This window comes from Zosterops lateralis, assembly GCF_965231275.1.
Source record: "Zosterops lateralis genome assembly, chromosome: 7".
In the NCBI taxonomy this organism is placed as follows: Eukaryota; Metazoa; Chordata; class Aves; order Passeriformes; family Zosteropidae; genus Zosterops; species Zosterops lateralis.
This window is the reverse complement of record NC_139767.1, coordinates 13,096,508-13,123,663: the sequence shown is the minus strand read 5'-3', so window position 1 is coordinate 13,123,663 and position 27,156 is coordinate 13,096,508. Positions and strand designations below refer to the sequence as shown.

The 27,156-nt window shown below is 39.9% G+C and overlaps 1 protein-coding gene across 2 annotated transcripts in view; it reads left to right on the top strand.

Annotated features, from left to right (window-relative positions):
- Window positions 1–27,156, top strand: part of PARD3B (par-3 family cell polarity regulator beta) — a gene marked incomplete at its 5' end in the record, with an annotated part of 392,787 nt that overhangs the window by 326,352 nt on the left and 39,279 nt on the right. For both annotated transcript variants that reach the window (XM_083864789.1, XM_083864788.1), the window contains one exon: window positions 15,997–16,132. In XM_083864789.1, coding sequence (XP_083720915.1) covers window positions 15,997–16,132 — 136 coding nt within the window. The remainder of the gene's footprint in view (window positions 1–15,996; window positions 16,133–27,156) is intronic.

The window sequence follows — 27,156 nt, the reverse complement described above, 5'->3', positions numbered from 1 at the left end:
GTTAATTGCCTGACCCAAAAGCAGCTTGGTCCTATTGTCCAGTAGCTCTATCAGGTTGTTAGTTCTTCTTAATAAAGAAGTGTGTCTTCTGTCCACAGTGATTTTAAACAGTATTGAGGCTCACAAACTCTGAATTTGTCTTTGCAGCCTGTGCGGGCACATTACACTTGCTCATTCTTAAAACATCAAGTGTCGTTGTCGGGCATCCTGTGGAACAGTGCTCTTTCCATTTTATCTTGTGCTCCCCCACCTGTTTTTACTGGTTCCATTGCTCTACTGTGTGTGGGAACAGGACTGTTTATTGATTATAGATCTGTTCAGAGCCTATTGCAAGGAGAGTTTCAGAGGCAGCCTCCGTGGGTTCTTCCCCTGTGATCCAAACCAGCTGGTGAGTGGCCTGCTCCAGTCCCAGGGTGATGTGTTTCAGTTAATACTGGTGTGCCTGAGAGCACTGTACCATACAAAGCACCCCAAAACTTCAAAGCTTGTTTTTCTGCAGCTCTGCTTTTAAAACATGAAGCAAACATGACCTGCAGCAGTGCCATTTACTGACTCCTGAGAATATCCCTAAGTAGTGGTCACACCCTCATTTCAAATGCAATATATGGGGCCATTATCTGAGCAAATACAGTGCCTGTCACTGAAAATCCATTGATGATGATGAATTCTAGTTACTGATGACTGCAGCCAGATCCACAATGGTGAGTAGGGGGTAAAACATTAGCCCTTAAGCTCTGTGAGTTGCTCTCTGTAAGCAGGTCAGAGTTTCACAAGAGCTCAAGGAAAATTAAAAAAAACTAACAAATGAATGTAAAAAAAAATATAAACCCTTGGAGTCTCAGGGAAGAGGTGAAGAAATAAGGAGACAAGGAAAGAAGAAAGAATAACAAAACTAAAAACATCCTTTGGGGGGAGGGAAAAAGCAGATTAAAATATTTTAGAAGAGAAAAAATTAAGGATTTGGACAGTGACAGGACGTTCTCTTGCAGAATGGCAAAAATATGTGTCTCTGTAGAAGAGTTAACTCAGGTTCAAAAAATTTCAAGAGTTTCAGGGAAAGTTGAATTTCTTTTATTTTGAAACCTTCAAGGAGAAACATGCAGGAAAACTATGGAAATAATATACTAATAGAAATATACTAGATCTATGGTGGGATGAGTGCATTTGTGTTTGAAAATGCTACCATGTCAGTATTTGTTTAGTGTCCCGAGTGTCATTGTTAAATGGGGTTAACTTGCATGAATCTGAAAGAGTTCAAGATTTTCTTGTTTCTAAGTAATTTCTACTTGTGCAATGTGACACTACTGTATACCTACCACCTTTCAGTAGAAAATGTGCAATTCCAGAGACAGGTCATCTGTAGATCAAGGTTTGATAAAGTTACCCTTCTCTAACACAGATACCTTTTTTGGAAATACATGCCATTTCATGACCTCTCATTTCCATAAATTGGTGAAAGAACGGTATATTTTATGTATTTACAGTGGAAACTTAGTGCTAGAAGCAGAACACATTCTGGTTAGCAAAATGCATATGGGTGACACTTCCCCTCCCTGTTTCCCTGCTGGATAACACCACATCAGTGATAATCCCTGGCTTGTGCCATGGCTGTGCGAGGTGAACAGAGCCAGGTCCCTGCACAGTCAGCAGCCCTGCAGCAGGAGCTGAGCCAGGGCAGTGCCCCGCGGTGCCTCCATCCACTGCCCTGGCTGTGCTGCTGACAGGAGCCTTGCCAAACATCCTCTCAACAGGGAGTTTCAACAGTGATCTGAAGCCACAAGTGTCCTGAGCATGGATGATGGGTTCTTTTATTTATTTGTCTTGTTCATGTTACAAAATAGAGGTGGTGGAAGATGGTATTTGTTTTCTTAGTGTTGACTCAGAGTACCTTTGCCATTAACCACAACCCCTGCCCAGCCTTTTCTGCAATGCTCACTTGTCAGCTTTGACCATGTTCCCCAGAGTGAGATTTCTCCTCATTATATAATGAGGAACAGGACGTTCAGGTTTTTCCATGTGTTGCCACCAAAACCAATATTACAGCCAGACTCAGCAGCAATGATGGCAGCACACAATAATAACCATCCCACATGCGATTTAGATTAACTGCTCTTCTGTTTAGTTCATATAATGCCTCAACAGCATGATCTGATTTGCTGTTTTCACATAGTCCATCATTAATTCTTTTGAGTTACAAAATGACATTTTTTAGTAGCAGATGGAGGGAAATGGGCTCCCCTACATTCAGAAAGGAACTTCACTTTCTCCAACTGCAGTTATGTCACTTTATTTATCTGACTTTTATTTTAAATGTGGTTGCCTTTTACAAGTATGAGGATTTTGGGGAGCGGTAATGCTTCTATTAGAAGTGTTGTCTTTAAGGCTGCCTTTCAGCATAGGTAGAACTAAGTAGTAATCACTGGCCACAGACCTCCAACTCTGATGGTAAGGGAAGAGAGGAGTGGGTGTTTCGGCAGTATGCACAGATTGCCTCCTCCTCCATCTGAGGAAGATGCTGTTGTGGCTGCCAGAGGAAGCTTTTGGGCTTGTAGAGGACAGCTGTGGCACCCACATGGCTCCCGTCAGTGGTGGCAGCAACAGAAATAGGAGCCATAATCTCAGTGCTCTCCTACCTCTGGCAGTGCAGGAGAGCAAGTAAGAGCAGCTCTTTGGGAGTCAGAATTGTTTCCAGAGCTTGGAAAAAGAGGAGGAAGTCAGCAGAGATAGAGAGTTGCATGGATATGGGAGAGGTTGTCTCCTTCCCTCCCTTTCCATATTTTACAGGTGCAGAAGCTCTGCACCCACTCTTCCCCAGTCTATCAGTCCTTTGCTAATTGTCTTCCCCTGCCTAAAACCTTTTGGTCCTTGCCTGCCCTCCTCCCCTTTTCTCCTCCCAGCCTGTTGGAATCTTCCCTGCCTCCCTATGAACCTTACTCTGCTGTTGCTGAATTGCATTTTGCCACCCCATGAATGAGAACAAATTAAACTACTTTATCTCGATCATTTGTGCAGCAAAATGCAATTTGCTTGTGTTGCTGCAGGTCCTTGAGCCAACTCTATTCTGGACAATTTTATCACTTTGCAGTCTAATCTGCTGAATATCTCAGATCCTCTTGCATTGAAAAATGTGGTTTTAAGATTTATTTTTTTTTTAATCTAGCTGTGTATTTATACATGCACAAACCCACAGTGATACACATGTCCTCATATATGTGTGTGTATATATATATATATATATATATGTGCCTGTATAATAAATAAAAAATACATATCACACTTTGAAAGTCCACACCTAACTTGCTAATGTCAGCTACAGTTGATGGACAACCAAGTCAGACTCTTTTTATAGTCCATTTCTAAAATGAAACCATAAATTTTAAACTCGGGCTTCATCATTGCAGAGAAAAAAGCTTTTCCAGCCTATTGATGAAATATAACATTTGATAGGATTTATGAGGCCCAGATTCAGGAGGATAATTTGCAGAGCACTTAAAGCTCCTTTTTCCTGCCCTTTGCCTTCCCTCCTCTCAAATACACATACCAAAAAAAGCCATTAGTAATGAAAAATTATTAGGGAAGATTTTTCTTGATTCCATACAAATGTCAATTTGTGAGAGAGAAAGAGGAAGAAAACAGTTGCAAGAGCTCTTACAGTAAAGGGGTCTAAGTAGAGCCAGGCTGATTATATGAGAGGAATACTGGCTCTTACTGATAAATACACAGTGTGATTATTTGCTGTAATACAGTCATTTGTAATGTGTCTCTGTGTGTGTGTGTATTATTTTTAATAGTATGGGATGGAATTTATTTTTTTATCACATTGAGATATTCACAAACCAGCCACATAAAGTTAAAAATAAAACCGATACCCAGCTTCTTGGTATCTTGATAAAATTTCCTTCTGGCTTGTATTACCAGAGTGATAATTTCAGAGGAAAAACATCTTCTGTAACTTGTGATCACAGTATCTGTCAAATGGTAGGAAATGAAGAAAACTGCCAGACAGTGTCAGATTTATTAACAGTTCTAAGAAAACCAAAATTAATGCATTTTCTCTTATTTGATGGGTTGAAATGTCCATGTGCTGTACTTATCTTAATGGACAAGTGAAGGAAGTAGCACTCATCAATTAAGTCTCTCATTAAGCTGACTACAGCTTAATCTGGAGCACATGCAGGAGAACTATGTGCGTGCCAGGCTGTACCCTCAGAGGTGTTGTGGTTGTCGTTAAGGAGTGCTCATCCCACAGATGCCTGGTCCCTGCTGGACCAGGCAGAATGCAAGCCTGTAGGGCAGGGAGGGGGACAGCTGTGGAAACAGGCTGTGCCACTTGTGCCTGGGGAGCTGCTGGCCTGACCTCCACTGGAAAACTGTATTTCCACGTGTTTATAACCAATCTTCAACCGTTTGGGTTGAAAATGCCTATGTAGGAAGTGTGCTGAAGCTGAATTTTTATGGCATCAGATAACAGCTGGGTTTTCTGGGGCCAGGGGCTGTAGCTGGAAGGGGAAGATGACAAGGGGTTGTTTTGTCTGTGCAAAAAGTAAAAAGCAGCAGCATATATTCTTCCAGCAAGAATCTATAGTCTTTCCATATGCTGGAATAGGGTCTTTATATTTTGGAAGGGAATACAGCCTAGTCTTATACCAGACTGTGGCTTTTGCCACCCCTTGAACAGTGACAATTTGACTAAGTTATAAGATTTAGAGTACTTCCCACACACATGATAGAAACTTGGCTGCTAACTTCACCAAAAGTACTTGTCCTGAACTGCCAGAGCCGATACATGTTTTTCCAATAGCAGGTTCTGGCTGCAGGGACCAGAAAGACTTCTGTTGCAGGAATAAAGGATGAGGTAAACAGGGTGCTCAGTGATGATCAGTGTTCCCAGACCCTAACACCACACCTTCCAAGGGAGGAAAAAGGTGAGCTGCTTTGAATGCCCTAAAAAATGCCATGGAGGAGCAGGACAAGAATCGGAACAGAGGAGAGGCTGGAGCAGCTAAAGGATGGGGGGAATAAAGGGGATTGCTGGGCCAGGCCATAATTGTGGACAATTTGTAGATGCTTCAAAGTAGAGAGTACCAATACTGCAGGTTTGATGCTCTGTTAGTGTTTCAGACATGAGCACCTAATTTCAACCAGTGCCAAAAGGAAGAGGTGCTGTTGGATGTCCCATGCTACCTGCAGCCCCATCCTCGCTGGCAGCTTCTTTGGGAAGTGCTGCTGGGAGATGGGTCTCAAGGAGTGCTGGAAGGAGACACGCTGACTTAGGTGCATCAGGGGCAGTGTTTCTGTACCACAGCTGCCTGTTGGACAGAGGTTTGCTTGTATGGGAAGCCAATAAAGGGTGGAGGAAATTGGCATCCTTGGCTGAAAGATAAGGGGAAGACTTTCAAGCATCAAGATGAGAACAGAGAATTGAGGCAGCAAGACAAAAATAGATGGGAAATGATTGGTAAGGTGTGTCTCTAAACATGGCAGTTGAAAGCATATGAGAATCATTCTGTAGAGGCAGAGGTGAGCCTGACCAGAGCACTTGCTCCAGCATTTCTGGGACTCCCAGCCAAACACACAGAGAGAGGTTTGATCTTCCTTTCCCAGGCAAAGTATGCCAAAAAATGGTTCTGTATAGTTTGAAGATTCCATTATTTCATTTTTTCCATTTTAATTTAACATTTTTCAAAGCAATTACTAAAAAGCAGTAGGGCTTACTTTCAGTCTTAAAGAGCCCTGTTCTCCAGGTGGAAAAGAAGGAGTAATTTCCTATCAGAAGTGCAGTGGAATTGCAGCTGTAAGAAGGAGCTAGAAAAACAATGTATGTCTGTAAGTCCAGGAGCCTCCATTGCCTGCATAATGGAAAGCAATAAAGTTACACTGCTAGCTGGAGGCCTCCAAGTTCAGAAATACTTCTCCAAAATGCAGTTTGGCTTATAAAGTGTTCAATTCTGTTTCTGCAGAGCTTGTGATGAGAGTGGGTTGAAGGAATGTGTACTCCCCAGTCTGTGAATGCAAACTAAACAACAGTGGTCCCAGGACCCAGCTGCACCGAGGGAAGTGCCCAAGGGGGGAGGCTTCTGGAAGGGTAGATAGGGTGGCCTTGCGGGAAGCAGAACTTTGCAAAAATCCATCTACCTCTTCAGTATTTGTCAAGGTTCTTTGTTGAGCAATAACCACAAGCTAAATTTGCCATATGTAATTCCTGAGAGAAGCCAGTGGTAACTGATGTTTTGATTTTCGATTGTGTTCCTGTGAAACTGCTCAAATCTCAGTTGTAGTTTGGAAATACTGCCCTATCAGAACCAAAATGAATTTACCTTCAGGGTTGTCCCCGTGGTAAGATTGTCATAAAATTTTCAGCCCTGTGCGCTGTTATGGTGTAGAAAATATAACTACACCGATTTATTTTGCACATCTGTTAAACGTTTCGTGTGTCATTTCAGTATATATTCTGAATAAGTGAACTTCAGATCATGGCACTGGAGTTAGGATGTTCTGAAGAGTGTGTATGGATTATACCCCCTCTGCAAGAAGCCCCCTGTGTTACAAGAGTCATTCGAGCATGCTCAACAGTGCTTTTGCTTTGCTGTGCCTTGCACTCACAGCTAGCAAAATGAGCTAGAAAAAATTTCACTTGTTGTCTTTGCTTTTCTTTAGCTTGTAGTTGGAGTGTTAAATGCTTTCTGTAAGGCTTACACGCTTCACCTTGCATGTGCCAGTGGCTTAATAAGAGCATCTGCTGTCTTTCTGTAGCAAATCTGATGATTTTTCTATGCACGTATATTTAGTTGTACATATAAATAGAATCCAGGCACTCTTAGATGCATATGAAAGTGAACGTCAGATCGACATGGTAACATATGAGGTTTTCTGCAGTTCCATTTATGAAGTCTCAAGTTAAAAACAAAGCTGTGAAATAGCCAGAAAACTTTTTATTTTTGCAGCCAAAGGCATGTGCTTGTACAGCCTAACCTAATTAGGTCTCCAATATGTTCTTAGTATGGTCAGTAGGTCAGTATTTCATGTGTTGTGTCGTTGTCTGTGAGCTGTTTTTTCATTACGATTGGGCTTTCACACAGCAGAAAGTAGGAAAACACTGCTCCAGATGTCTGGCTCCTTTCACCGACTTTGTTGCTGTCTACAGCAAAATTTGAGTTTTAACTCTACAGAGCAAATTCCCTTTGAATCTTTGGATACTCTTAAACAGTATAGTACTGGAGTATGTGTAAATGTCTACAAAGTACAGTGATTGGAGTGGCTGGTTTAAGAGGAGCTATAAAATGGTTCCAGCTGGAGTGCATTCTTGAGGTAAGCTCAAAATGCACTCCAAATTGTCAGCACACTACTCAGAAAAAACACAAGAAACAAATCATCTTTAGTGTGCTTTGCTTCCCTTAATGCACATAAGGATAGTGTAAATGGAAGCTGGTCAATTTTCAACAGTTTGTGTAAAATTGTCCCTAGGTTTTGCTTCCGAACTTCAGCCTTTGTGAATAAATGCATCACACGGGGTTGTAAGTATACCTGTGTGTATTTCTGTGGTCATAATGCCGTCTGTATTTCAATAAGTATTGTGTATCTGTCCATTAATATTTATATGGAATGGAGAGCTTTGGTTCTCACAATTTTTAATAAACATTGATGGTGTTACTAGTTTATACAGAGCATTCAATATGCTCCATCAAAATGGCAGCTCTAATTAGGTTCCTTGAATTAGCTAATGGATTTTGAGAAAGATAGCTTACAAAGCTCTTACAGCTGTCCAAGATATTCCTGCCATGGCAGAAAGACAAAAGGCCGCTGGAAGCTGCAGATTTGAAAGCGTTAGAAATGCAACTGACAGTTAAAAAAGATAAATTACATTTGTATTTTTTTTTCCTGTAAAAGTCCTAACACTGGATTAATGTTATCCTTGTAGTGACCATTTATTAAAAACACCCCCAAAAAAGCCAACTTTATAGTAAGGATGTGTTTTGGCTCTGAGAGCTGTGCTTTTCCCTGATGCTTTGCACATGATGTGAATTCTTTTTCATTTTTAAAATGTAAGCTATATCTGTCACAGGATTACAGACACAGAGAACTTTTTTTTTTTTTTTTTTTAGTTGAGGCTGAGTTGTCTACCTCCTCTCTAGCTAGGCAAGTATTAAAAAAGCAAACAACATAGAGGATTAGTTGCTGCCACTCTGCCAGTGGCATAGATTGGCACGTATGTAATGAGCAGATGATAGAGTCTCTAGTGTGAAACTTGGAGAAGTAATTTCTGGGAGAAAATGGATAGTTAACATTGTGCTTTGAAGTTTTCAACAAAATATGTTTTAGAACATGGGCAGTGGCATTTCCTGTGAAGGAATTCTTAGATCTTCCATTCTTCTCTCACAAGGGAGTACAGAAATGAAGACTGCACTGAATAGTCACCTTCTCTCCCTCCTGCTTTTGCTTTGTGTGCGGTAAAGAGTTCCTGAGGGACTCCTGAATGGCTAATTCATTGGAAGTTTGTAAAGTAGTTATTATTTCAGCTTTGGCGATGAGTTTATTAAATGCAAAAAGCAATAGCCTGTAAGTGAAAAAAACCTAGGTGCCAGTTCCAGGCAGGTGTGATAGTCTTTAAGAAATAGAGTTACATTTCTACACTGGAGTTTAGCATTCAGCATTTGCTTTGTTGGATTGTTAAAGCTGCTGTAAATGGAATTTGGAGGGCTGAAAATCTGCTCTGTGTTGATGTGACCTATCTATTGTAAATATGCCAGCTGCTTTACATCAGTAAAGTAAAATACCCCCTCCCAAGCTGTGTTGTAATACAAAGTGCCAAAAAAGGCAATTTAAGTACTTTGCCGCGTAAATCCAGATGAAATTACCTTGGAGAGAAGGCCTTCAATTATGCCTCACACGTGACTTCTGCATGATGGATAAAAGGCATAATTGATATCATCTTTAGTGAAGAAACCAGAAACTGTTGCATTGTCTAGAGGCTACTGAAAATACCAGGAAAATCTGTTTTTCATTATTTTCATTGTGTATTGTTTATAGAGAGTTTGGTTGTTGTCAGCAGCCGAGTCCCTAATCTCCCTGCTTTCCTAGCCCTTCGGAGACAAGTGCACATCTCACATCAACAAGACAGCAGTAAACTGGTCCCATGCCAGGAACAGACATTGCCATTAGCCAGCCCAAACTGTAAAGGCATCTTTTTTATTATTAGTTAAGATCTGGTGATTGCCTTCTTTGATGAAGCACAATACATTGAGCAGAGAAAGGGAAAAAAAATTTAAAAATTACCTTTTTTTAAAAAAAAAATAAATATGACAGTCTGGCTACAAACAAGAAAATGTCTGCCTTTTTCTCTTTCCGTTCTACTTGATTGCAAATAATGTGTTTCTGTTGAGTAGCATGTACTATATCTGCTTACAGTGAAGTTAAACCTCAGTGTGCCAATTTTGTTTCCATAAAACAACAAATTAGGCTATACCTCCTATTGTTCCTGACCAGCTGTAGTCAACTGTAAGTTATAAAGGAGAGTAATGGAGATGAGAAGTGGCTGGTTTGAAAAGATGATGCTCATTTGAATATCTAGGCCGTCTGCCATGACAAACAGGAAAAGGTGTTGTATGTCATGTGAAGGGAGGGAAGCATGAAAGGTTGCCTTGTGTCAAGCCACTGATTGATATTTTATAAACAGTTTGGAAAAACTGAAAGTGATACAAATCTGTTGGTCTCAATCTTCAAATGGTTCTTTTGAGGCTTCTGTAAACATATTGTGAGCTATTTGGGGAAAGAAAAGGTTAATGACATTGCTAATTCATATCATGCAAGGTTCTCTTTCCTTCTTTCTTCCTAATAAGCCTATAGGAACCTGCAAATATCATCTTCTCTCTTTCCACTAAGCTCCTAATGTCAGGAGGTCAGTGGTGATGTTACAGGGTCAATAGGACTCAATTTACGTCCAGACAAATGGTAGTCATGTGCTGCCCTAGGAGGCTTTGACCTTTTGGACAGAAGTGATTGTACTGCTTTTATGTTCGCCTAAAGAATTGAAAGGTGCCAGCGTATGTTCCACTGAAGCACAGTTGTGAGTTTTTAAAATATTATTTAACAGATTAAAATTTGGGGACTTTAATATACGGGTTCAACTAAGTGTAAATGGCTTCTTCAGTGTAATTTGGTTTTCTGCAGTTTGTTTATGATTCTTTTTATGTATTTATGTACCTAGAGAGAAACACATCCATCTAATGCTTCTCACATCAGTCCATCTATGCAGACCTTCTCAGATAGTCCTGCCTAAATGGAACACGGCTCAATGTCTTCCTCCCAGTCACTTTGCACAAGAGTCCAAGTCAAGTGTCCTCGTAGAGCCCCTCTCCATTGAGAAAGACAGTAGTTGTGTATACATCAAGTATGTTCCTGCCCAGAGCAAGAAAGCAGGTGTTGTGGAGACCAATAATGCCATATGCATGGTTCCAGTTCCTAGAAAGATGTCATTCTTAACTTGGGTCCTCAGTGTGGGATGTGTGTAGCCAAAACCTGGGCTGTCTTTGGCTGAACATCAAAGGTGATTCCTGAACCTGCAAGGCAACATCAGTGATGTCAGCAAAGCATTTCTGACAAGTTTTTCGTTGTAATAGCATTTCCTTACTCAAATGCCTATGAAAACAACAGATATTCATTTCTCTCTGAAATCTGTTTCTCTTGGTGGTCACAAAGATGAAAGCTGAGTTACAGTAGAATTATGTTCTTACCATTGATTTTCTTTTTATCACTTCCCACCATTCTTTTTATTCCTTCTTACTACTGAGGTTGCAAAACTATCTTCATAAGCAATGTAATGCTTCAGGATAGAAATGCAAGGGCTGGAACTGAAAGAGAACCTTACTCAAATATTTATTTGTTATAACTTTAAAATGGAAGTTTCATCCAAAGTGAAAGATACTCTTACATGCTCTGTTGGACATCCTTGGACTGTGTGTCTTTGTAGACCACTGTGTTCCTTTCAGTATGTAAAATCAGTTTTGTTTTTTAGCAGATCATGAATGGAAGATTGTCCATTCTGTAGAGTCTGTGAATCAGGTTTTGTCTTGGATTTGTTTGATAATGGAAAATTCTCTAAAAGAATAATTTTCCTTTTTCTTCTTTTTTGTTTGCTTGTTTTAACTTTCAAGCACCAGTTGTTTGCTTAAGGGACTGACAGTCAGCTGGGTGAAATCACTGTTTGAAAGAAGTGGTTGGCAAAAAAGCCCTGTGCAATATTAATGTGTTTAGGAAAACCACTGGAAACAAAATGTTTATTGCCTCTTTAAATGTATGTTTATATATAGTTTTAAGTGGTTCATCTTACTTTGTATGTGCAACACTTGTTTTTAATTTTGTGTTATCAGGAAAGCTGCAGTGAGAAGTATCTAATTTTAAAAATGCCATTTGAACTTGAATGATGGAAATCCAGATTAACAACTCAGAGGAAGAAGAACACAGCGAAGATTTGTGGAAAACCTGAGCCCGTACATAATAAATACTGACTAGGGTGTTTCAATTCTTTGGAAAAAAACCCTAGTCTGTCATCTTGAATATACATAATTATTAATATAATTATATAATATTTGCTTATATATATATATATATATATATATAAAAAATTATCACTATGGTGCTTGTTCATCTCTCCAGAGATGTTGGGGCAAAATTTCACAGTCATACTTTACATAATGTCAGAGAGCTTGAAGCTCAGTCTCTGCTGCATCTTGGTTCCCCTTTTGTCTGGGGCTGTCTCTTCCAGCTGTTTTGGTTGAGAGGCTGTTTCAAGGATGGTCCCTTTGCACTGGCAGTGGGCAAGGTGGGCCCTGCGTGGTGCTTGTGGCAGGTGCAGGCACCGGGAGGGGAGGGTGCCTTCTGGCCATTGTTTATCCAGTTGGTGGGACAGCCCCAGCAGCTGTGCTAGAATGATCGTGTTGGTTTGAACGAGAGCACAGGCTTGTTTTTCTCCTTCTCCCAAGCCAGAAGTCCTTATTCTCCCAATAAGGGCTGTATTTAACAAAACTACAGAATGACTGACCAGAAAGTGCTTTTTCCTCTTTTGAATGTTCATATAAGTTTGTTGGGGTTTTTTTTCTATTAAAACAAAAACAAGACAAAACACACACAACCTTGTAGTGTGTTGCAGCTTATTGGAAAAACTGTTGAACTTCTCTTAAGTTTGTTTATGGCTGGGGATTTTGGACATGTTTGTTACTATTGTTTGAAATCAGCACCTGAGTCTTCACAACTCTTTTTGAAGTTTCTCAGAGATTTATTCCTACACACAGACATAATTTTAGAACTTCCCAGTGTCAGCTGCTTCTGAATCAGTCTCCTTACATGTAGCAGAATTTCAGGAAATCATTCTGAAAACAACTGGAAAATGCTGAGTGAACAGTTCTCTCACAGTCTCATGACACAGAGAAGTCAGTGAGTACATTAAATTTTGGATCCCCGGAACATGTGATGGTGGAGGGAGTGGTAAATGTGTGGTTGCACGGCTCTCTGAAGAATGTGTAGTGTGGCTCCAGAGCTGTGTCAGGGAAGCAAGTGTGCACAAAATTGTACATATCATGAGGACTGTAATATTTATATCTCCTTAAAGAGAGAGCACTGCATTAACTGTAAAGCTACTTTAAAAGAAATCTGTCTGCTGTACTTACCAGGCTTGCTGAAAAGCTTCAGTAAGTGTCCTTAATATAAGCTGACTTTGATTGGAGTATTGTTTTTATATTTCTTCTGTAAGCTCAGGTTCCTTTTCAGTATAAATAGTCATGCATCTGAAACATTTGAACTGGTATTCATCTGCTGTTTCCCTGTCTGAGAACCGCTATCTGATCAAACCAATATTTTTTAATTATGTATTTATAGGCAGATGGGAGAATAGTTTACAGTCAATGTATGATCTTCTCTGCAAATCTTGGAATATTGTGTTGGGTTTTTTTTAATATTGCCTTATCAGTTTCTTTTTTTTATTACTGATGACTTCATTCTGTTTGAATTCAATGCTTCAGTTTCTTTGGGGTAAACTAATAGATTATGTATGCGATATTTGCACAGTGCTGATTGAATTCATCTGGTGAGTTTGAATGTGGTTCATATATTCACATAATTGTCAGGAGCCAAGTTGAAATTCAGAACTGTTTCATGAGCATTGCACAGGGCATCCTATTTATCTCACTTTACTCAGGAGTGGGTAAAACTTCCATGGTAAGCTAGAATGCATCTCTTTCAAAAGCCAATGTCTTTTACATTTGTGCCTGTAGACTGGTGGAGAAAAAAAAATTGTGGAGCTTTAACTGAATCCTGAAAATATGAAGTGGATGTACTGACCAACCCTCTTCCTGCATGTTCCCTTCACTTTTCTAACAAATTCTGAACCTGCTGGCCATTTTTGACTAGACTTCACTGGTGACTTGATGTTCAAGAGACACTGGAACACAAAGTTTCACTGAGTGCAAGTAAGCAGCCTGCTAGAGAGGCCCGAATGAATGCTCTTGCTGGAGAGAAACACTGCAGTGTGAACCATTATCAGACATGAGAGAACCCACAGGAGAGAAGCACAGGAAGTCAGACTTCACGGAGTTGCTTGTTTCCACAGAGATTATGCTTGTGTTTTCACACTAATCCAGATGGATAACTTTCCATGTGCTGCTATCTTTCATTCAAATGTTCCTACTCGTTCTCATGGTTAGGGTTTGTAGTTTAATACCGCATGGCAGAGGTTTGCAAAAGCAAAATCTGTCAGGCCCTGTCTTGTAATAATACAAATTCAGCTTGAACTCTGCAGCACGACCTCCACTCGCTGGCTCAAAGGGTTTGAGCAGAAGGAAGTTCACTTACAGGAGATCTACAGGCAGTGGAGCACAGGCTCCTGACTTACAATATATCAATCTTGGATTTAATTTTAAAAGGTGGGGGGAAACCTAATGTGTGTGGTATTTTCAGACTGCCTCTTCAGCCAAAGTACCTGGTGGTAAAGAGTGGGTTAGACCACTGGTGACAGGTGCTATACAGTTTGCGGAGAGCTGCAGGGAGCCGGATTGGCTGGAATCAAACTAGACCTATTGCCTGTATTTCAGTGCCTGTATTTCACTTAGCTAGTGCTGCTTTGGGCAATGTTGTTGACAAAGCAACAGGGACAGTACTTTGGGCCTTATCTGTATGTTAGCAGCCTTCATTAAACACTTTATCTGTACTCACAAGTAATGTCAGGGGATTTCACAGATATATGTACTTCTCATGAGCTATGAACCAAGCTTCACTGTTCTAAGTGATAGTCCCCAATAGCTAGACTTCAGTTTCAGTGTTTTGCAAACTAGAAATGGTTCTGCACTATTTGACAAGAATTCATGCAAGGAACAGAGGCATTTATCTCTGTGGAAGGAGTAAAGATGAAGAGGGAATATAATTTTTTTCCCTCAGTAGTCCACAGAGTTTGTGCAGGTTTCCTGCACTGTCTTGGCAGAGCATGAGAAAAATTTCATGTGCTCTGGAAGATTTTAGTAAGTCAGCCAGAGAAGCTTGAAACCTCTGGGACTTTGTAGAGTGGATGGATAACTTAGGCTTCAGGAAAGGAAGTCATCTGATTTTCATGGAAACATACTGATGCTGCAAGTAACCTTTCCAATCCTGACTGCATATTCAGTTGCATTTGCAGCCTATGTGTAATTTCTCTTAACAGGTAGTTAACTTCCAACCAGTCTAGATTGCTGATACATACTAGAAACTAACTATTTTTGAACCGATGGGTTTATGTCTGATATTTTGTATGTGCTATCCAAATTCAGCTTGCTATGCAATTCCTATGAAGGGCTTCCCTAGATTCTGAAATACTCATAGTGTGGAGAGCAGTGTAGCAAGATGCTCCATTGAGTCTGTGCTCGTGTGAACAAATCTCTGTCTCTGTACTCCACTGATGGTGAGGCATAGTTAAGGTTGTAGATTAAGAGAATATATGGTGGTGCAATAACAATGGTTTCAGTTTAGGAGCAGCCACAAATTAATTGTATAATTAATAATTCCCTGTGAGTGCCAGTAAATGCTACTTAGCCATACAGTCAGTACTCACCCCAGTGCTGACTACAGCAGGGCTGGAAATAGCTGCAGGAAGCTTTTAATTTATTAATTTTAAATATGACCAAAGTTTTTTGAATTCTTAGCCATTTTCAGGATTTTTTTAATACTTCCTGGTTATAGCTTGAGCTTCCACAGTTATACAAGCCCAGCTGTAAGTTTTTAGAAAGCTCACTAGGGTCAAAACCCACAGAAAGGCATATGTTTAACTTGATAAACTAAGCTACCCCACTGGATTTACCAGAGCAGTTTGCAGTGTATGCAGTTCTGCATACAAGTGAGTCTTTGTGGATTACTAAGTGAATTACTGTTTAATTACCACTTTAAAAAGATGGTGTCAAGATTTAATAGTGTGCTTTCCTGTCTCTCTTGCTTCCCCTGGATTTTCATGGTTGATGTTTGAGTTCTTTGTATACTTGGGAGTGAGTTTTGGTTTTTCTATGAGACAAAACTTTTCTGGGCTTCTCTGTGAGTAGTAGTTTATTCTTTATCTAGAATATATGTAATTTTAGGGAAATTCCACATTTAACATGGGAGCAAAAGAAAAATTTTTTGTCAGCTTATCATCATCATTATTATTAAAATATGATGGTCATTTATAGCTGTTCACAGGAATGTTAAAAGTTTTCTTGTGCTCCCCCATCTGTCTGCATCCATCTGTTGTCTCTTGTCTTGTACTGGAATTGTTAAGTCCTTTGGACAGGGATAGCCTTTTTTAAAAACAGGGATCAAGTTTACAGTTAGCAGCTTTGTCAATACAAGAAAGCAGAAATAAGGCTGATATGGGCCAGTGAGAGCTATTGCAAATCAGGAAAATCAAACACAATCCCTTTGACTCGAGTCTGGCAATTCTCTGTGTGTACCTGGTGTCAGATATATGTGTTCATAGAAGTTTTATTTAGCTTTTTTTTTTTTCCTCAGTGGCTGCACAGGTGGTGGGAACGCTGATCGTATCCAGAGGCTGCGGAAGGAGTACCACCAGGCCAGGAGGGAAGGTTTGCCTTTCTACGAGGACGACGAGGGAAGGACGCAGCTCTCCGACTACGACCAGCGCTGGGTAGGTCCACAGTGGGATCCAAAGTGCTTTTGCAACATTCAGAGTTAGCAGAAGGTGCTGATTTGTTTGTGTTTTCCAGAAATCCTGTATCAGTTTAACTTGAGTTTAGGGAGCTCATAGAAATGGAGAAATCCCTAATGCTAGCCCACCAAAGAAAATGTTAATAATGAGAACTTGGCTAAAATTAACCGGGCTGTTCACTGTGTTTGATTTAGGCCCAGGTTTCCTCTGTTAAGTCCAAGACAAAGAGTCACTGCCAGACTTTGTCATGTGTGGCAGCATCAAGGTTTTTCAGATGGATTTATTGTATTCTGGTTGTTCATCTAGTGATTCTCTGGGTTAACAAGAGCATTAGAAGAGCAGATTCTCACTGTGCTTAGCTGCAAAGTGAAGGGGTGGAAATAGAGGCATGTCTGTCCTACCCTTCCTGCTGCACATGGGACAGTAGCAATCTGGCCATGTTATAGCCTTTGTAACTTATATAAAGTGAAAAATGTAATGATTTGCTCCCCTGTGTCGAGTTTCTTAAAATATTCTACAAACACTATAGAACTGTTACAGGCATGGTGTATTCCTTGTTTTACATCTAGGACTCACACTACACAGAGACATATTATGTACCCCTCTACTGAAGAGTAACCTATAACCTATAGAAGTGCCAGCAGTTAAATCAACAATGTCAGATTTTTGAATGTATTAAATAAATGCAACAGTCATAGTCTATGGGTAGTCAAGAGCTCTGCCTCAGCAAGTTTTAAACTTGGACTCCGTCTCTTCAGAGTAATCAACCAACATTCAAAAACGTAGCTTTATTAAAACCCAATTTATGCTAAATTCAAAATTTTAGTTTAAGAAAAGACAGTATATGTAAAAATCTTAAGAATCTATATATATATATATCTGAAGTTTGAACTAACATTGGTTTTAATGTCACCAAACTATCAGTGTAAATGCTGAAGTGAAATCTGCAATGACTGGAGCTATAGTATAAAAAAATCCTATGCAAGAGTAGACTTCATTGAAATCACAGAGAGACACAGAGTTAAAAGGGGTGTTTTTACATAAATTATCATATATATTTGTTCATTAACTCCAAAACTGTTGTTGTATATATTATTCTGATTCAATTACCAAAACTGTCATCTTCAGCAAAATAATTCTTTCCTTAAAGCAGTTAACTTTATAATCCACTGCCTTAAATTTTGTGACCCAAATTTGTGAGTCAATGCACCTGCCATTCTTCTTCTGAATTGCTTTTGTAAACTAAAATAAGAATATGCATCAAATGTGTCTTCCTGTTGAAATTCTGTGTTAAGTGTCCTGACAGGCCTCAGACTGGGTCAGTGCTACCTCTTCAGCAGCCTGAGGATTTCTACTTCTTACCTGAAACTGATAAAGCTTTATTAATGCTCAGATGAGGTTGAGATTTATGATCCAGTGTAGTTTCACAAAGGTTTCTTCTAGGTAATCCTCTGTAAGCCTTTCCTGTTAGGTATAATGCCCAGAGATTACTGATTTCCAAAGCTTTGCTTTTCCCATGAGGCATGTTGTCCTTAATCAAAGCACCTGAAAAGGTGCTTAAAGTACCGCAATCTTGAAATGATTCATAACAGTGGCACCAGGACTGTTGCTTTCTGTCCTTCCTGTGCAGAATATTTGTAAGCAGTTTTGTTGTGAGGGATGGCAGTCTGCTCAAAAATCAGAGTTTACCTTGAGGGCTTTAGTACTCTGAAGTTTGTTACTGCAACAGTTCTTCTTGTTGAAGTAGTTTATAAACTTCAAAGACTTCTGGTCTCTTCATTGCAACAATATCACCCATTGATCCATCCAGCCTTGCTTTCATAGGTACTATTTTTTAGTCTGGAAAATACTGCAGCCACAGGTTGCTCTCTTTTGACTCGTGGCTGAAAGTTCTACTCCTACATGTAGCTTTACCCTTAAAATACCTATGTTACAATCTATGGAGACAGAAAAGAAAGAACAAAAATAGAATCAAAATATTAAAAAGAAAACAAATGTCTCAAAGCATCTTGCCAGCAGAGTCCTCAAGATAGCTTTTAAGCAATGCCATCATTCCCACCTCAGGCAGCTGATCGTCAGCATTACTGTGGTAACACAGATTGAACAACAGCTGATTTTTTTTCCACCTTTACTTATCAGTGAAGAGACATGCTGATGACTAATTGCATGATTGTGAATAAAGAAAAACTTACTCTAATCTTCAGGATGTCAAGTCTTTCTTTAAAGAGACAACAGACAGCTGAGGAGGAGGAAAACCTTCTGGTAGAAGTTTTCTTTCTTCCCACAGGAGGTTATGGCACCAGGGAAGCTGCAGCTGGAAAAGAGATGCTGGGTCTCTGTACTTTTAACACTCAACTAGTACTTTCCTTACTTTTCTCAGTCAACTGTTTTACCTAAGCCAACTTTCCTATAAGATGTCTTTCTAATGTACAGCAGCTGCTGTAATCACTTCCCACCATCTCATGAAACATGCAGATAAGTTGGGAAAAGCAGAGGATAATTTGAGAAGACACTATCCCATCGCAAATCAGCAGCCTCAAAAATGGGCCCTGGGTCTTGTCCTCCAAAATAGTATCTGAGAACTCATGAAACAGATTTCTATCTGATAAAGCTGACATTGACAAGTGGCCTTTAGCTGACACTGTAATGGGACAAAATTTCTAATAGAAGGGGTATTTCTAACAATCTACTTTTTTTAAGTGGGATAAATCAAGTTAAAGTGCAGAGCCGACTGAAAAGCTAGCATTGTAAGGGAAAATGATCTCATGACAGGCAATTGGGATCCATAAATGTTTTAAAAATAAGGTCAAAAATTCATTTTAAATAGGCCTGCTATTCTCTCATCATCCATTCCTCCCCCCTGCATCCATTTTCCAATTCTCCTCTGTTCTTCTCATCTGTTGCTGCATTAATGTTTTGCTCTCTTGCGCCTTCATTCTGTTTCCCTTCCCCACAGTCTATTCCTTTTCTTTTTGTAAGAAACTGAATAATTGAGTTTAGTGTGTCTCTATAAACAGACAAATGTATATAGCACTGTCTCTGCTATAGGGCCAGACCCTTTAAAATTCTTTTCCAGTTCCATTGTGCTTTGGTTTGTTGTCAAGTTTTGTATCCTTTGGACTTTCTTCCCCTGCCATCATCCACCCCCTCTTTCCAGGTTTATAACTGGATAAATGATAAACCAAATTCTGTATGGTGGATCACAAGGCTTAAAGTAAACCTCAGCTAGTTAGCCAAAGGACAGGCTGATAATAAGTATAAATATTGTCTAGGAAAATGAACGCCTTTTGTTGTCAGTGTAAAATGAGATTACCCTAAAATTTTCTGACAGCTAGGGAATATAGGGATGTATCAGCTCTAAAAAGGGTTTAGGCATGTGCATACATGCTCATGTCTTAGTGGGACATCAGATATTCAGAGCATTCCTGAAGATACCCAATAAAAACATAATCCAGGTCTCCCGAATGAGGCAGACGTTTGTGTACTATTATCATAGCTGCAGTATCAGTCAGACCCTGAAAGAACTGTGTAAGAATAAGCTGCAAGAACTTTGTCTCTCCAGGAGCTGGAAGGCTTTTTCACAGGCAGTCTTTTTCAGGGCTTTAGAGTCACAGCCTAATAGCAGATCATGAGAAATAGCTGAGGAGCTGTCAAGAGAAAGCCATGCAGTTAGCATCTGCACTTGTATTTAAGGGCATTTAAATAATGAGGAATTAAACATCTATTTGAGGATTTACTTGGATTGTCTTACAGACTTTGTACAAATCCAGTTACTTAAAACATCAGTTCTTTCCTTCAGGATGGCAGTAAATCCTTGAAACTTTATCTTTTTAATGCACGTTCAAGGACTACATGTAACACCAGCCACATTGCAAATAGTTCTTCACCTGTTCATTACCACATCAGCTTCACCGTACAGAACCTTGGGTTAACTGGTTCTAAAAGCTATGTCTTTGCAGATCAGACTTGCAAGCTTGTAAATACCCTAAAGATACAAGAAAACCCATCTCGGGATACTGGCTGTGAACATTTCAATTGAAACAAACCTGTAATGTATTGAGTTTTGTCAGTTCCCAGTTGAGAGTAGGAAAAAAGAATCATGCATGTGTGTGTTAAAGGCCACGTACTTTATTGTGTGCCTGGCAGGATTCCAAGCCTAAAAATCAACGAGAACAAAGAAAGGAGCATTAATAACTGCATTATTTTTCCATAATGTGTCAAAGGGTTCTGCACCTCCTTCACGATGAATAAGGAGCTGTTTGCACTTTTCATGATCAATTAATTCCAGGTTCAGGATATTGCATTTCAAATAGGTTAGGTTCCTAAAACACACAAACGTTTGTGTTGGACTATGGTTAGAAACCAGAATTCCAACTTCTAGAATAGTAACATTCCTGTCTTCTAGCGCAATGGGAGAAGCTGACAATTTTATGTGAAACCATATAGCAGAAACTGATGCAAATTCCAGACTTTCTGAGTCCACAGATTGTTAGTAGAAAACATTAAATAAAAAGAAGAAAAATACAGTAATGTATTTAACGTATATCTACTTTGAAGAATACAGATCAGAAGTATTTGTTGTTCAAATACTAATTAAGATAGTACACAAAACATTTTATTACTGATCAAGAACTTTTTATGGTCCCAACTTATCTCTGTTTAATGAAGGTTTCCAGTTGCAATGTATTGTACAGAGCTCTTCTAACTAAGCAGAGCAATTTTGAAATTTACAGGCCAGCTTTTGGGGGTAGTTTTGGGGGGAAATTATTTGGGAGAAATCCCTGCCAAACCTCATGTGAAAAATAAACTATTCCAAATGGCATATGCAAGGAGAGCCAAATTCAATTCCATTAATACTAGTAATAAAGAGTGACTTCTATAACTTGTTTGGAGTCATTCCTACTTACACAAAGGTTAGATTTGGCACGGATTATCTGAACCAGAGGGGAGTCTGAAATGCTCATGTCTTCATGCATACACTTTGTACATGCTCTCATTTACCAGGGGAAACAGTTCTGATGCCATATGTCGTCTTATCAAAGCTCATTGGTATTGTTTATACCCTACAGTATTATGTGAATTCTAGAAATTCATCATGCCATCTATTCCACAAGGTGCCTCTGCACACAGCTGGATTTTGTTGGTTTTCAGTGCAGGGGGGTGATTCTGAGGAAGACAAACACTAAGCATTTCTCTTATTTCATAGTAGTTGTTGAAAGAAATCAGACAAAAGCATGTGGTGCTGCCAGGCTGTGGCTGTCCTTGCAGGCTCACAGTACTGAAAGATTCCAAATGTGCCAGCAATCATGTCCCTTGCAGTTAGGACAGGTTCTTCTGATATTGCCCAAATGGAGGATTTGAGTGGGGCATTGCAGCGATCATGACAGCTGCCATGGATCAACTTGACGTGATATGAAAGGCTCTAGAGGTTTTCTATTGTATATATTTTGCCTAATTTGCCAATATGTTAAGGGAGGCAAGAAGCAAATCTCTAACTGATAATTATATTGATGAGGGGAGTTTGTGAGCAGGAAATCCATGCTGTTTAGTATGCTGAACAGTTACTGTGATTGAGCACATAGCCCACAGCTCTGCAGCTTTTATCTGTGGGCTTTTTATTCTATGAGGCACAACAAATGGGCACAAATAGCCTTTTTGGAGCTAGCTGTAATCTGGCTTGACTGCAGTTCTCAGTAGTAGATAGGTCTTTGCAGTTTGCCTTGAGTTTGGCAAGCTCCTGCCAGTACAGGCTTCAACAGGTTTCTGTCTCCTTGTTGGTCACTCTGTAGGCAGGGGACTGTGCAGCCACTTTCCCAGACCATGTGTGCACACTCTGCCAACTCTCAGGCCAGCGTCACATGGGGGAGCTGGAAGAGGGCTGAGATTTTAACACCCAGCCTTCACACGTGGGCCTGCCAAAGCTAGTACTTTGCACTCTGAGCTTTCCCTCCCTTACTCAGCCTCAGTGATACTTCTCTGTGAGAGCTCGGTCCCGACCCCCAGCAGCTCAGTGCCCCACACACCAATAGAATCAAGTACAGCTGCTCCTGGCTCTGACTACAGGGAGGGGGGAAAGTAGGCTTCCTTTTAAAATTGACCTCCTCTTCCTCAGGCCATTAGTAAGAGGCCTGCTTCAACTTCTGGAAGGGGGCCCCAGTTACAACACTCATTTTTTAATCACAAGACAAGTCTGTTATGCCACTGAAAATTCATGTCTGACGCTAAGCAAGCACTTAGGTATTTATTGGATCAGGCCCGAAATCAGGCCTCAAACCTGACCCCCTTCAGGCACAAGGTTTGGCCTTTACTACCAGGTATCCGGTGCATTTGTCAAATAGATGCTGACATGGTTGACTTCTTTTTCAATTCTTACAGCTTAATTTCCCTGGGTCATGTTCATGTTCAGTGTTGCTGATTAAAAAGAAATCTCTTCCCTATGATCCAAAGAGTTGCCTGGCTACTGTTGTCCCAGACAGCACCCCCTTTCCTGAAGATGCTGGTCACTGTCCAGCTCTGCCTGCTAGGGATAACATCCCTCTAAACGGAGAGTGGTTTGGACAAAGGACTGCAAAATTTGTCCATTTAACATCAGGGAAAGCAGAATGACCTCAGTAAGGCAAACAGCAATGATTGCCCAGTGTGTGCAGAACTTGGGGGTCAAGGGTTGAGCTTGAAAGAAGCTGGGTCAAGTAATACAACTATGTCATTGAGGCTGTTAGAGAGCCCAGATCTTGTATTTGTTATAGTTAAGTATGTGACAGAAGCCAACTGAAATAATGGACTTTTCATTACTTTTGATTTTTGGATTAAGTTCTTCTGTTGTATAACTGTGCAGCACTTCTCATTACTGCAGCACAAGATCTGAGGTGGAGGCCTTGGGTCTTCTTGAGTTTTGCTGAAGTTCCTCACTGCAAAATGCGTCAGCAGAACTGCTTGTTAAATTCCATCCTAGGTGCAGCTTCAGCAGTCAGGGTGTCAGTGCTCTGGCTACATTGTTGTCTTACAGTTAGAAAACACTAAAAAGTTCAAGATTTTTTCAGCCAAGGTGTGAAAAGTAATTAGAATGTATCAGTGGGAGCTGGGTATAAGCAATTATCTGTGAATATATAAAGGCCCTATTTTTCTCAACAAACAGGCGACATTGCTGTAATTATTTAAAATGAAAAAGAAAGTCAATGACTCAGACATGGAGAGATTGGGTGGATAACTTTATTAGTTCCCAGTCTAAAGTCTGTAGTGCAGATGCTAATCTAATATCAAGACTGCATTAAAATAAAGTACAAAATATGGAAAAAGAGAACTGCATTTACCCTGTAAGGCTGATGCTGTACATAACTTTGACTGTTCTGCTCAAGGCTGGCTGTCTTTAATGTTCAGCTCTAAGTCTGGCTCTTAAAAAACACTGGAAAAGTGAGGACTAGTATCTTCCTTCCTATAATGTACAGAGTCTGACTGGAACACATTCCTTCTATCAAATGTGCTGAGTTTTGAGAAGTTCTACAAAAGTTAGTAAAAAATTTAATCTTTGTTTGCATCTAGTTTTTTAAAATTTCTTTAGTGTTCTTGCTTGGTTTAGTAAATTGAATTTGTAAGCAGAAATTTCCCAATGCAGAATGGCACTATGCAGCCTAATCTGAAGCGTTGATTGTGATTTTTTTGGTGTGTTTTTGAGACACTAATCAAGCGAGTTTTTATGTTAAACAGGTGTTTTTGACACTAAACACTGAGAAAGCAAGCGCAACACATACTCCTGCCTGTGGTTTTGCGGCTCTTTCCTCATCAAATGGCCTGACTGTTGTGGTAAATGTCATGTTGCCCAATATTAAGTAGAGTCATTCCAGATGAACAGTGTGTCGTAAGTCCTATATGATAGGAGATATTGAGTCTTCTGTAATCCAGGTGATATTGGAATGTCTGCCTTGCAAGCAGAAATATGAGTTCTGACCCTGCTGCCTCCAAGGGTGCCCTGCTGTTCAGGACAGATGATACACGAATAATCCAGAGTAGCATAGATTTCATAAAGTAATATATAAAATTTAGCATATAAGTTGTGAATGCATACAACTGAGCAGCAGGACAAATACTGGTATCTCCTCTATGATGCAGTCTTAAGATCTTTCTAGATTATAAGATCTTTCTAGATTTAGTCTATTCATCTATTTTCTTGCTAGGCTGGAATAATGATTGTCAAAATTACTGTTGCAAATAATGTCCTTCTGTGTTAAGAATACCAGTGCTACACATGACAACAAACAATGGCAGTATCTCTGAAGGAACCCTAGGGGAGCCTGGATCAGGTTATGCTTTCCACCATCAGCTATTCCAAGAAAAGTCAGAGTAGCAGATGCCTAGAGTGAAAATTTGATTTTGAGGTTACTGTGTGACTCAAAATGAAGGAATTTACTTGGATTCAAGAGTTTCTTGTAATGCAGTAAGCATGTTTATATTAAATTATATTCTATAGGTCATAATTTGATGATAACATTTTCAAGATTAGATAAAAATTTGTAATTTGAAATACTTGCCTGTGCCTTCCATCATCAAAACAAAGTCATTCTGACAATCTAAATCCAATCTTTCCTGTGGAATGATTATAGGGGAATTTAGCAAAATGCTATCTAGTGATACCCACCAGTGGATCAGTATGAACATTTACATTTGCATTTGAGGCTAATTTTTAATGTATTTCTCTTAATTTGCTAGGAAGATACCTGTCAAGTTAGCAATTAAACTGTAATTTGGTCACTGAGGTGTTTACACGATTTAATAGATCTCTCTCTAAAGCGTATGCTCCTGGGTTTGAAATAACAGCTATACTGCGTGGTAGCATGACCCCACTTGAGTTTCACACACACATGCACAAAATCAAATTCCATCACATTTTAATGCAAATTTTACCTTTGCAAATGATGGCCTGAAAAGAATGAGTTTCCATGGTAACCTTAGGGAACACATAACCTGTTTATCATAACTTCTCCATGAAACAAGACAGGGGGTGGGGAACATGCTTTCATGTCAGCTATATTTTTCTGTAGACAGCATTCTGCCCTAGCACATATAGAGAATTTACCAAAATACTTGTGCACTGTCCTAAATGAACTTTTTTTCTGATCTTAGAAACAAAAGCAGTTGTATGGAATAACACAGGAGGTAACTGCAATAGGCAATATTCAACTCCATTAACTGACCTTTCAGCTCCTATCTATCATTTGACAACTAGATCAGTGTTTTGAAAGACCAATCAGTAATTAATAGTTTACAGATCTCTTCCATCACTTTATCTTTTCTTGCTTTCCCTCCATGCTTTGAACTTAGCCCTTGTGTATCCCTGTTGCCTTTCAAAGACTCTCTCTCTCTTTTTTTTTTTTTTTTTTTTTTTTTTTTTTTTAATTTTCCCTTTCACTTCACAGCTGAATGTACTTTTTTGAAAAATGCCTTGAAATATCTCTGAACTCCTACATTTTGGAGCTACCACAGAAAAGAGTATATTGATTATACTTCACATTTGGTGCTGACTTTCCGAGTTGAGGTGGTGGCTCCTGGAGGTGCCATTAGTGAGAGTGAGTTTGATGGCTGTGAGCATCTGTAAGGTTGTGTTTTTCCTGTAGATGCACAGTAACTCCTGGCTAAAGGAAAGTATGTCTGAAAGATTTTTTTAAGGTCATTAGGAGTAAGGAACAGATGTTGAGGTTTTTCAGAATGCTGCTTTGAAGTGCCACTTAGGAGTCAACTGACAAGACTGACCCTATAGGCAGTGATTTTTGGGACTGGAACACAGAGGAACCATTGCCCACAGTTACCCATCTGGTATCCATCTGGTACCAGCAAACAACAGACAGTACCAAATCACAGAAAAACTGTACCAACTGCTAAATTGGTATCAGCAAGCAAAGAAGGTCACCACCCAACAGCAGTTGCAAGCAGGAGAAACAATGTCTGTAACATTTACAGACTGGTATCTGAAGATCCGGAGGAACCTGATGCCATAGCATATGGAAGGCAATTCCTGTCTCTAAGCCTTCTTATGCTGATGTTGTTTGCTCAGTATTAATCCAGGTTGGGGGCGGGGGGGGGGGGCGGGTTTGGTTTGGGATTTTTTTGCTAACCATATTGAATTTGCAGTGTGGAGAGCTTTTGTCACGATGCCATTGAGAGAGCGCCTCTCTTTATTGGCATCTATGTTTAACAGGATTAAGGTGGATTTAATACCCTGTGCTACAGACTAACCATTCAAATTCTGGGAGTACTGTTCCATAGTGGTGTCAAATCACAATAGAAGGAGTTGAAGTTAACTTTTAACTCCGTGACGATTTACTCTGCAGTTTTTCTTTGATGTGAATTATTCTTGGGGAGAGCTGTGGCAGGGGGTCGTTTTCCAATTTTATTGTCGTCTTCCTCTTCTTCCCTTTGGTCATTTTTCCCCTTCTTTCTCTTTTTCTTTTCTTGAAGCAGTGTGCTAGTTTGTACAGTAGCTAAGTGCACAGAATGCAATAATACAACAGTGAGAGATTTAGTGCCTCTAGGTGCTACCCCTTCTACTCTTGAGGACCTCCAGCAAGGCATGATTTTATAGACAATGAAAGGCTTGCTCTCCCCTGTGAAGCCGCCTGCCTGCAGGAAGCTTTTCACTGTCTATTTCCACTACTTGCTCTGCAATTTAGTTCCATGCCCTGCTATTTCCCCCTTCCCTCCCTCTTTTCTTCCTTGACATACACATGCATATACCCCCTGCGTGCACATTCAGCACCAACAACAGATGTAGGTAGACACAGCAGAATAGCGTTATCTCAATGTGTGCATTGAAACACTCAGAAATACACCAAACATTTTCATTTTGCCATCCTCATCATAAATGGAAATATTGATCTGTCCTCTGTTTGCTTTCCAGGTACTGACACTGTCATTTAATTTTCCCTAAAAAGAACACAAGCTCATAGCTGAGCTGCAAAGCATGGCCATTACACCCTGGCATTGGTGCCAAGAACTCTGCTGACTTAGCTAGA